The sequence below is a fragment of the Notolepis coatsorum genome (assembly GCF_963971535.1).
Source record: "Notolepis coatsorum genome assembly, chromosome: 7".
Classification (NCBI taxonomy): domain Eukaryota; kingdom Metazoa; phylum Chordata; class Actinopteri; order Aulopiformes; family Paralepididae; genus Notolepis; species Notolepis coatsorum.
In genome coordinates this window covers 122755982-122768556 of record NC_140171.1, presented here as the reverse complement: position 1 = coordinate 122768556, position 12575 = coordinate 122755982, and the positions used below count along the sequence as shown (strand labels likewise).

The following is a 12575-nucleotide window of genomic DNA, read 5'->3' as shown; positions in this document are numbered from 1 at the left end:
GATCCTCATCTGCACCTTGTGTATACTGTATTCAGATTTAATTGTATTTATTGTATATTTATGTCTTTCTTCTATCACCCTGCCCATACCTGTACCTCCCCTCCCGCCTCCCCTGTGCTGTGATGCCTGAATTTCCCCAAGGGGATCAATAAAGGAATATCTTATCCTATTTAAAACTAAATGAAAAGATAGAGAGTTAAAAAAAAATGCAATTATAAACATGCTGGACATATCTTGGTCTTCACGAATGTTCTTCTCCTGCATTCTCTCATTCGACTAACTAACATTCGCCTTCAAGCCCTGACTAATTCTTACCTCACCACTTTATAAATACTGTATTGTATTATGTATATAAAGTCGAATCAAACTCTGGGGGTCTCAGGCCCCGTCTACTCCCCCTCCTCCCAATAGTCAGTGACACACAGTGACCTCATCCTGACACACAGTGACCTCATCCTGCCCCCGTTCTGCACCAAGAGATTACACAGATCAATGTGTACTATACATTACTACACAGATTAATGTGTACTATACGTTACTACACAGATTAATGTGTACTATACGTTACTACACAGATCAATGTGTACTATACGTTACTACACAGATCAATGTGTACTATACGTTACTACACAGATTAATGTGTACTATACGTTACTACACAGATCAATGTGTACTATACGTTACTACACAGATCAATGTGTACTATACGTTACTACACAGATTAATGTGTACTATACGTTACTACGCAGATCAATGTGTACTATACGTTACTACGCAGATCAATGTGTACTATACGTTACTACACAGATCAATGTGTACTATACGTTACTACACAGATCAATGTGTACTATATGTTACTCTACACAGATCAATGTGTACTATACGTTACTACACAGATCAATGTGTACTATACGTTACTACACAGATTAATGTGTACTATACGTTACTACACAGATCAATGTGTACTATACGTTACTACACAGATTAATGTGTACTATACGTTACTACACAGATCAATGTGTACTATACGTTACTACGCAGATCAATGTGTACTATACGTTACTACACAGATCAATGTGTACTATACGTTACTACACAGATCGATGTGTACTATACGTTACTACACAGATCAATGTGTACTATATGTTACTCTACACAGATCAATGTGTACTATACGTTACTACACAGATCAATGTGTACTATACGTTACTACACAGATCAATGTGTACTATACGTTACTACACAGATTAATGTGTACTATACGTTACTACACAGATCAATGTGTACTATACGTTACTACACAGATTAATGTGTACTATACATTACTACACAGATTAATGTGTACTATACATTACTACACAGATCAATGTGTACTATGCGTTACTACACAGATCAATGTGTACTATACGTTACTACACAGATCAATGTGTACTATACGTTACTACACAGATCAATGTGTACTATACGTTACTACACAGATCAATGTGTACTATATGTTACTACACAGATCAATGTGTACTATACGTTACTACACAGATCAATATGTACTATACGTTACTACTACACAGATTAATGTGTACTATACGTTACTCTACACAGATCAATGTGTACTATATGTTACTACTACACAGATTAATGTGTACTATACGTTACTCTACACAGATCAATGTGTACTATATGTTACTACACAGATCAATGTGTACTATACGTTACTCTACACAGATCTGCCGATTAGCCACATGTTTTGCTACTGCTCTTGCTCCAGAGATAGCTAGAAACAAGGAAGTGGCGTATTTAGTTGAAAATGATGTGCTGATGCGGAGGTGGAAATCACGGATGGATTTTGAATGCAAGTGTTGCATGGAGAGCGGTAGAGACTGGGATGAAGGCGTTCCCCTAGCTCCCCTAACAGTTCGAGAAACAGTTCAGGAGTCACTAGGTTTTAGCCCAGCTGAACTTGTGTTTGGTTATTCAGTAAGAGGCCCTTTGAGGGTGTTAAAGGATCCGCTTATGGGAGAGACTCTGCACAACAAACCTCCGGAGAGAGGTGTGTTGTCCTATGTGTGCAGGTTTAAAGAGCGGCTGCATGTGGCTTGTAGGGTCGCTAAGGAGAGTCTCTGCTGCTCAGAGTATTATGGAATGGAAGGTAGAGTACCTGCATGGCTTGGCCAAGCCAAGCTCTAGCCCCTGGAGTTCTCCATATCTGCTCACCCCGAAGCCAGATAATACTCACAGGTTCTGTACAGACATCCGCAAAGTGAAATCAGTCACTTGTTGTTGGTTGCAATCAGGTGGTGATAGTGACTGAAGTCAGGGGAACATCTGAGAAAAATATATCGAGAAAACAGGGGGGAGACCGAAGACAAAACAACCAAAACCAGACATGCCTACATACATAACACGCATAACAGAAATCCCCATACATAAAGTGACGGCATCCGTAACAACTCTACATAATAAAATCGTATCTATAGCACCTGTTTTATATTGTGTTGTCACTATTGCCTTTAGAATAATTGTATGCTGTGGAGACATGTGGAGAGTAATAATTCCATAGTACTTAGATCTTGAACACAGACACACACACACAAATACTGTACACACACACACAGACACGTTTCTATAAGCCCTTCCCTCTCTCTCTCTGCTTCTACCAGAATGGCCAGCTGCTGGCGGAGGCACGGGCAGCCCGGGCGTACCGTGACGAGCTGGACGCCCTGAGAGAGAGGGCCATTAGGACGGACAAGCTGGAGAGCGAAGTGGGCCGCTACCGGGACAAGCTGCACCACATGGAGTTCTACAGGACCAAAGTGGAGGTCATTAATCCCTGCAAAACAATATACATGGGAATGCTGTAAATCCCCCGGGGAATGTATATGTGTATTAGCGATGCTGTGTAGATATTTCATATCCAGAAGTCTGGGTTTGGGGATTCATTTGCTCCTCTGAAAGAAACAAAATAGAAAAATGTAAACACTATCATGAAAAAGGAACATATGTTGTTGTTGTTTTTTTAATCTCTTGTCTTTTGTATGTAGTTATTAACCCTTTCACTACCACACTACAGACGGTTAGTCTGTAGTGTGGTAGTGAAAGGGTTAACCTTCTGTAGTGTGTCTGTAAAAGTGTTAACCCATTGTCATGTGTGGCAGTGAAAGGGTTAACCTCTTAAGCCCGGAGCCCTATTTTCTGAAAATCCGCCTAAAATACATACCTAAGTAAATGAAATATTGCTCCACTTCTACAAGGTCCATTTGCATGTTCTTGGTATCTAGGGACATCTATGGACCTCAGTGAATGTATTCCCAATGTCGGAAATATTGTGTCTATTACTAGGCTTGCTTAAATTGTAATGAAACAAAGGAGAATATGAATTATGATTTTTCTTTGCATCTTTGACAGTGAATAACACCATGCTAAAAATGACCAGACATGGAAAAACTGCCACTGATCTCGTTCAGTACCTTCTTGAGATCATGTGTACAAATCTACAAATGATCTACAAATCTAAGGAAATTAATAAAGGGAAGATGATTAAACAGAAGGTTCTGTAGATACAGTACTGAATTCTGCCATCCGGACCAATGCAATTTGAAATATTATTATAAAATATAGAATAGCAGGCTTATAAATTACCTTATTATAGCCAATTCGCACATTTATGGATTGTGCCAAATCTTATATTTCAATTGCCCGAGTTCAATTTGGATTTAGTATCACCAGGCGTGCATAAGAACATATAATTAAATCTACTGTATGTACAGTAGCTTTTTTATTTTTGCCAGGGTGCCACCATTTTGAAACAAATTTCAAATCTGATTGTTGCTACATGCTAGAAATAGGGGAGACAAACTAACTGCGCTCCCATATATGCCACTAACATTAACGGAACGTAAACCAAATGCGTCCACATTTTTATAGGATTCTATCACATTTTCATAACAATAGCGAATATTACCGTTTTCATTGAGGTTATTAACGATGCTTTATGTTGTCCTTTATATGCCGATTATCATTCAAATCTTTAATTGTACCATATGTCCCCCTTTAGACAACATATGTAACGCTACCAGCGCACTTTTGTTAAGATAATTAGTTTACCATTCGCGGTCGCTATACTGAGGCCGCAGTAATAGTTTACTGCTGTTCAGATCACGTCGAAGAATAGACACATCCCTGTGACCTGTGCTAAGGATCTTGGGAAGTGTATTGTTGTAGTTTTCAACATTTTCACATTTTAATTTTAAACCAATGCTGCCATCTACTGACAACAGAAAGTGTTGTCTATCGTCACCTTTAGAGTCACTTCCGTATACACCGTCGCCCGAAACCCATTCTAGAGATTCCCACTTTTTACTGGGAATGGGGCGTGGCCGTATTTGGTCCCAGACAATAAGAGTGGCTGCGATTGGTCACCGTGACGTTACGTTTTGTGGTTTATTATCCCGAGTAATAAGAGATATTAAAAAAATGCATACAGAAGTAATTTGCTTGAAGCCCCATAGAGGCCTTTTGGGAAGTGTCGTTCGAAAAAATTCCAACACTCATCGAAAGCTCTCGGTACAATTACCGACGTTCAAATTTTCCAAAAGGTCGACTTTCGCGACCAAAACAATAGAAAAACGAAAATCTTTAACCTATTGGTAAACTAACGTATTGATGATAATATACATTATAACTGCTGTTGTGATTGTGACATGGTTATGATGTTTATACTTTAATATGTTTGAAAAATAAAACGATACTTTTGTCAGACAGTCTAGACAGATTGATTTATGACGTGATGTAATTTGCGGTCCGCCGATGGACTGCACGGGTGGAAGAGGTTAACCTTCTGTATTGTCTCAGTGAAAGGGTTAACCCTTTGGTAGTGTGGTAGTAAAAGGGTTAAAGGATAAATTGTGTTTTATACAAACCAACAGTGCTTGTGTGTGTGTGTTTCTGTGTGTCTCAGGAACTGAAGGAGGACAATCAGGTGCTGCAGGAGACCAAGGCAGTGCTGGAGGACCAGGTGGCGGGGTGGAGGGCGCGCTCCGATAAGCTCCACCAGCTAGAGAAGAACAGCCTGCTGCTGAAGGCCCGGGTCCACGACCTGGAGCAGGTCAGATTGATTGATTGATTGATTGATTGAAAATGTTATTAACAGATTGCAGAATGGGTACAATACAGTACGGCTCAATACACACAATTGTTAAGGATTGCAGACCAGAGAAAGACTTTCGTCTTGTTTACATCAAGGTCCCCCATTTTCAATTCATCATAACATATATGACATACATGACATACAGTTGCATCTAGACATTTATGACATATCAGATATAGAGATAGACACAGACACGGCCTGGAGCAGGTCAGAGAGAGACACGGCCTGGAGCAGAGGTCAGAGAGAGACACAGACACGGCCTGGAGCAGAGGTCAGAGAGAGACACGGCCTGGAGCAGAGGTCAGAGAGAGACACAGACACGGCCTGGAGCAGAGGTCAGAGAGAGACACAGACACGGCCTGGAGCAGAGGTCAGAGAGAGACACAGACACGGCCTGGAGCAGAGGTCAGAGAGAGACACAGACACGACCTGGAGCAGAGGTCAGAGAGAGACACAGACACGGCCTGGAGCAGAGGTCAGAGAGAGACACAGACACGGCCTGGAGCAGAGGTCAGAGAGAGACACAGACACGGCCTGGAGCAGAGGTCAGAGAGAGACACAGACACGGCCTGGAGCAGAGGTCAGAGAGAGACACGGCCTGGAGCAGGTCAGAGAGAGACACAGACACGGCCTGGAGCAGGTCAGAGAGAGACACAGACACGGCCTGGAGCAGGTCAGAGAGAGACACAGACACGGGAAGAACTGGATCCAATGGATTCATTGTTTCATAGGATCAGAGTTCAGGGCAGCTGGTGCTCTTCTTACCAGATTATCATATTTATAGGACCTCTGAAACACATAAAGAAAGAGTTTGGGTGGAATCTTCCCTTTTAGTCTAGTAGCCAAGGGCCACCAGCCATGCACCAGCCGGAAGATTTAATAAGACATACATTTTTAGAATCCTTAAGTTGTCTCGTTAACAAATATAAATCCGACCTCAAAGCCAAACTGTCTCAATTGGCAGCCATTTTGGAATGGATCCCATTATAGAAGCGCTATGATACTGAGGATCCTCCTAACCGGCTCTGAACCAGACATCATGGAAAGAAAAATGGACGCACTTTCCCATACATTCAAATAAAAAAAATTGCAACAGAACAACATTAAATGCTTAAGATGATATGAAATATATATGAAAATATATTTAGATGCAGGAGTTTGCTCTAAAACTTAACTTGTCTGAGATAAATCTGTTGAAGGGAAGTTGCCGTCCAAATAATTGAGAATTGGTAGTATTCTCAATACTTTTTCTGCCAGTACATTGACTGTTTATATTGGCTGTTAGATTACAAACACCTTGGTGTGGCCAGGATTGTGTGGTGTAATGGAATATCATGAATAGACTAGTAATGAGAAGATAAGAGATGTGAGGTGACTGCGAACACTTTGCATGACATGTACTGCTTTGCATAAAGGGTCTAAATCATAATGTGAGATAGTATCCCACAGTCCTGTTGTCACAAATGCAGTGGCTTACATTAGAAATAAGAGAAAGACTCAGGCTGAATCTGAGGTCATTAATGTGCCGGTCTTTTCCCGATTTCTTAAAATCCTTTCACCGTCTTCTCCGCCATCTTCCCCTCTAGGAGAAGGAGGTGGACCGGAAGCGTGTGGAGGAGCTGCAGGAGGAGAACCTCACTCTGTGTCTGTCCCAGAGGAGGAGCATGGAGGAGTCCCAACACCTGGGCTGGGAGCTGGAGCAGCTGTCCATGACCACCGACAACTCCCAGGGTCAGATCTGGGGAAGGGACGGAAGGGTTCCATTAAAATGGAATGCCACCCACTTTAAGGGTTAACATGTGTTCTGCCCCGGGGCAATTGTGTCTGTATTTGTGAACACGCGCCGCTTTTTTCCCACAGCTAGAAATTGGAGGGAGAACCCTACAGTGAGGGGTGTAAAATCTGGGGCTGCTCCATTGACAATGATTGGGGCTCTGACTTTATTAGGCCATAAAGTGTTTGTCTGAGCTCATATTAACAATAATAATCATTAATTTTATTTATATAGCGCTTTTCAAGAACCCAAAGACGCTGACAATAAGCAAAACAAAGAACAGAAAAACATAGAACCACAGGGAACAAGCAACAGTATGAATACACAAGACATAAAACCATGGAGTAACAAGCAACAAATACAAAAGCCAGTAGGGGAACAATCAGGGAAGTAAGGACACCGAGGGGAGGGGAGGGAGGGGGCGGGGGGGAGATGGAGAGAAAGTAGGGAAGGGGAAAGCGAGGTGGTAGGTTGGAGGAGGGTGGTCATGGGTAGGGAAGGTTGTATGCTTGGGAGAACAGGTAGGTTTTGAGTCTGGATTTTCATACACCCAAATGAGGTTTTAATTCTGTTTCAGACCAATGCTAGAATATAAACCTCATTTCTTAGTGTAAGAGCTGACACAAAACATGCTATGGCCTCATGAAGTCAGAGCCCCATTCACTGTCTATGGAGCCGACTGGAGGGTTCACTCTCTGATTTCTAGCTTTAGTGGTGCATGATCACAAAATACTGACTGAACTGTCCTGGGGCACAGGAAGAAAAATTGGGTGGCATTCCCCTTTTAACACTGAGTGCCACGGACGCGTTTTGTCGTTAGTTCATGCCGCCAGTTGAATGCCAGCAACGCTATGTAGCGTTTGTTTGTCGTATTTTTTTTTATTAGCGATTTGAATTCATATTTCATCAATCGAGCCTCACGTTAGTGCTGCAGACTCTCTCTGAGCTCCATTGGGAAAATACCGCCCCCTATCGTCTCTCCCTGTGTAACTGCACCCCAACTGAAGGATCCAAGTGATCGCAGAGCCGCAAAACAACGTGGAATACATATTTACAGTACCCAACGCTGAATCAATAAACGCGATCGATATGTGGAATGGCGATCAGGAATTGGAATAATCTTTTTGGAGAACATCTGATCTGAGGTAAGCAATTTATTTTACCAGTCTTGGGGTAATCGGATCTGTTTTGACCTATATATCAGCGTGTGCCCTATGTGTGTGTGTGTGTGTGCGCGCTGATCAGGAAATGAGAGAATATATTTTTCAGATTGCTTATATAGCGTGCATACCGGTAAGTACACATATACTATCGATAATCTAGCGTTTATTTGAAAAATTACAACGTTTTTTGTGTATGCCAGAATATTCGAGTAAATGCTGTTTATCACGGAATCTATATATTTTCCTGAAAAACGAGGGCTTTTCAAAATGCTATAAAACGGAAATTAACCGATTAAAAAAAACAATCCGTTTCGACAATGTTGACTACAAACAAGTCATTGATAAACGACGGGCAGATTAGGCACATAGCCATAATTTAAGACAGAGATTATGCGTTCACAACGCTATCATTGAAGTGGGTGCTGGCATTCAACCACGTTTTACCATGTTAACAAGTGGCAACCAAAGTGTTAACACATTGAGAGCCACGCCCCTATGCTTAGAATAACCCCTTCCGTGCCAGCGCTTTAGTCAATGGGAGGTCTGGGAAATTTGCGAAGGCTTAAACTATATCTTAAATTATGGCTATGGGTCTAAAACACCCCTCGCTTATCAATGACTTGCTTGCAGTCAACATGTACGAAACTGATTGTTTTTTCATTGGTACATTTCAGTTTTATACCGTTTTGAATACGAGTATAGTTTCTGAGAGTTATAGTAATTTCAGAGAAATTCCGCGATAATAGCTCTACACGTTGTCATTTTTCGGCTGATTTATGAATAGTTTTCAAATAAACGCTAGATTATCGATAGTATGTGTACTTATGCACGCTAGAGAAGCGGGCTGAAAAATCGATTATCCATGCCGTGCTTAGCCGTTAACGTTACGCACACACACACACACACACACGTTGTGATCGCTGTGAAAAAAACATCTGATTAACCCAAAACTGGCAACATAGAGTCCTTACCTCACATCAGATGTTCTGAAAAAAGATTAATCCAATTCCTGATCTCCATTCCAAATATCGATCGCGTTTATTGATCCAACGTTATACTCCGAAACAGATAATCGACACTCCTTTCAGTCCCCTCAGTCAATGCAATAGTATCCAGATGCATGCCCCAGAAGTAAAACCTGGACCGGACTTCTTTTTTTGATGCACAGTCCCAGCCAATCCAATCCAATGATGTGCAATACCATCCGGGAGACGATAGGCGGCGGTATTTGCCCTTTTCGACCTCAGAGCCATTCCCAATGATAACGTCAGGCTGGATGGATGAAAATTTTATGGATATTGCTAATGGCGAGTTAAGACGACTAAAGTCGTCGGTGGCACTCAATGTGTTAATAGAACTGTAGGACTAAAATACATGTTATCCATCATCCTTTTAAGATGTAATTATTGTATCACTTGCTTGTGTTCAGTAAATGCTTCCATTCAGTGAGCCCTTGAGTTTTGACCTGTTTTGGATGGACGGCCTATTATCATTAATTCAAGAAATGAATGGATTATTATTATCATTAGATATTGACCATTGACCATGGTCTTCTACGTGGTTGTGCGCAGGCCAGCAGTCCCTGAGCGAGGAGGTGAGTGAGAGGACCCGCAGCCATGTGCTGAGGCTGGAGAAGGAGAACCGGCTCCTGCTGAGGAGCGTTGAGGAGCTGAGAGCCGCCTCCATCGCCAGCGGTCCACAGCACAACCACAGCCACTACCGCGTGAACAACTGCACCTCCTCCACGGACCAACCCTCGGAGATCCAGAGCTGCTACACGGCGTTGGAGAACGGCACCAACACGTTGCTCAACGGACTACATTCGGACGAGGTGGTCGGGGGGGTGGAGAGCGAGACCCACCTCAAAGAACTTCCAGACCTCCTGGATCAGGAGAAAGGACAGCTTGAGGAAGGGGAGAGCGGAGAGCGTCGGAAGGAGCTCACCTCTGACCTGGAGGTCCTGGGGAGCGGCGATAGAGGTCTTCGGCGCACGGTCGGTCCTCGAGGTCGTTCCCCTGGCTCTAAGGGCAGCAGCCCCCACCGTGACGGCATGGTGGTGGGCCTGCACGCCCGCTCCTGGTATGCCTCTAAACAAGCAGAGAGGCTGGAGGCCAAGTGCAGGGCCCTGGACACGGAGAACCAACGCCTCCAGGCTTCCCTTGACAACACCGGTAGGTTCAAAGTGTCTGGAAGCATACGTTAACCGTCTGTAGTGTGGTAGTGAAAGGGTTAACCGTCGTGTGGTAGTGAAAGGGTTAACCTTCTGTAGTGTGGTAGTGAAAGGGTTAACCCTTTGCCGTGTGGCAGTGAAAGAGTTAACCTTATGTGTTGTCGCAGTGAAAGGGTTAACCATTTGGTAGTGTGGTAGTGAAAGGGTTAATCTATCAACTAATCAGCCAATTAATCACTAACTTGTTCACTCACTCACTCGTCCCTTCATCCATTCCCTTGTCACAACCTCCTGCGAACGCTCGCAGGTCGGAAGCTCCAGCGGCTGGAGGCGGAGGTGCAGGAGCTGGAGGCGGAGAACCAGAGCCTGCAGGCGGCCCTGGAGGGGCTGCGCATCTCCTCCCGCCGCCTGGAGCAGCTGGAGGTGGAGAAGCAGAGCCTGGAGCAGGAGAGCTCGGCCCTGGAGAGGGACAAGAGGCGGCTGGAGAAGGAGAACCGCCGCCTACGCCAGCAGGTTGGTCGGCGGTGGGGATGGGACTGCAACTGTAGCCAGAGGGTGCTGGAGTGGGAGTGCTGGCTAAACCGAGGTCCTGACTGAATTTAGTCGTTAAAGAACCCAGGCCGTCTATCGCAAAGAGTAGGGGGTTCCCCAACATTCCTGGCCAAATTCCCAATCAGGTCTCTGACATCAAGGCCACCTAATCATCCCTCCCCTTATTAATTGGCTGATATCAATCCCTGTCTCCTGAGACTTTCATCCATTGTGTGTAGTGTGATGTGTGCCTGGTGCCAGTGTATGGCAGCCATTGAGCCTGCGTAGCCCAAGGTTGGGTGCTACCAGTGGTGGTGAAGGAGGCCGTTAACACCCTACATTGTGGGGAGTGCTTTGAGTGTCTAGAAAAGCGCTGTATAAATGTAATGATCATTCATTCATTGGTGGTTCTATTTTAAGGTTTGATTGTATTTGGAAACAGACTTGGTGCTTTGCTGTTGTTCCACTGAGTACAGCACTTAGTAAGGAGTAAAGTCACAAAGGCACCCTACTAATGCTGCTCACAACAATTGTTGATCAAAATGATTACTATGATCCTGTTCTACCCTGTCCTCCCCAGGCGGAGATCCAGGAGACCACCTTGGACAGCAGCAACGTGCGCATGGTCAGCCTGGAGAAGGAGGCGCGCTCCCTGGGGAAGGAGGTGGAGGGCCTGAGGGAGACGGCAGAGAGGGTCAAAGGTCTGGAGAGGGACAACAGAGAGCTAGCCAAGCACGCCGCTATCGACCAGAGAACCCTGCTTACCCTCCGAGAGGTGAGGAGATGAAGTCAAATGGTTCAAGTGCTGTCTCAAGGCTCCTCAGAGGGTGCTGGTCTTAGCATTAAGAAGACCTTAACATCAGACCCTGTGCACTTTGAATTTCTATAGTTACATTTATAGATAGTCTATAGATAAACGGTCATCTGTTTGTGACTCTCCTTGGAACCACCTCTCCCCCACACAGGAGCTGGTGAGTGAGAAGCTGAAGACCCAGCAGAGAGACAACGAGCTGGAGCGCCTGGCCCACGAGCTGGAGATGAGGCTCCTCAGCCGGGACCACACACCGCAGTCTGACCCGGACTCACCGGACAGCAGGTATTCACACGCAGCATGGGACTTGGACCATACAAAGGCGCTATATAAATTTAAGAAATTATTATTATTATTATTATTATTATTATTATTATTATTATTATTATTATTATTATTATTATTATTATTATTATTATTATTATTATTATTATTATTATTATTATTATTATTGTTATTATTATTAACTCTGACTGGCACTTGAACAAGAACCGAGCAATGAGATGTTAAACTTCTATTTCCTGGAGAAAGAAATGGAGTTTTGTCGTCAAAGTGTATATATCCAGGGGATTACCAAAGGTGGAAATTAAGACTGCTGTAATGGTGTAGTTTGCCGTACTAGAAAACTCTCCTTCTATGCAGCAGGTTCAAGATGCTGGAGTCGGAGCTCGAGTCGTCTCTGAAGAGGTCCCTCCAGATCAAAGAGGACAAGATGGCCGCCCTGGAGGCTCGTCTTCAAGAGTCCTCTGCCCTCAATCAGCAACTGCGCCAGGAGCTCAGGACTGTAAGTAACTCTTATGGGACATTTAGTTTCACTTTAAAAATGAAAACTACTCGCAGTACATTGGAGTTTAGCGTGGGGTTTTCAGTTTTGGACATTGATGTTTGAAGCGGCTGTATGCAAAACAAACGCCTCTGTTAGGTAGAATGTTTGTTTGACGTCGAGAAGGGGCGCGAAGTCAGCCAAATCCTCATTTGACCTT

General features: G+C 43.8%; 1 protein-coding gene across 4 annotated transcripts in view; it reads left to right on the top strand.

Moving 5' to 3' along the window:
* The window catches only part of ccdc88aa (coiled-coil domain containing 88Aa), a 62680-nt gene that overhangs the window by 23461 nt on the left and 26644 nt on the right, over positions 1-12575 (top strand). For all 4 annotated transcript variants that reach the window (XM_084319377.1, XM_084319378.1, XM_084319376.1 and 1 more), the window contains exons 10-17: positions 2658-2816; positions 4955-5101; positions 6730-6874; positions 9652-10251; positions 10558-10763; positions 11362-11556; positions 11747-11877; positions 12235-12376. In XM_084319377.1, coding sequence (XP_084175503.1) covers positions 2658-2816; positions 4955-5101; positions 6730-6874; positions 9652-10251; positions 10558-10763; positions 11362-11556; positions 11747-11877; positions 12235-12376 — 1725 coding nt within the window. The remainder of the gene's footprint in view (positions 1-2657; positions 2817-4954; positions 5102-6729; positions 6875-9651; positions 10252-10557; positions 10764-11361; positions 11557-11746; positions 11878-12234; positions 12377-12575) is intronic.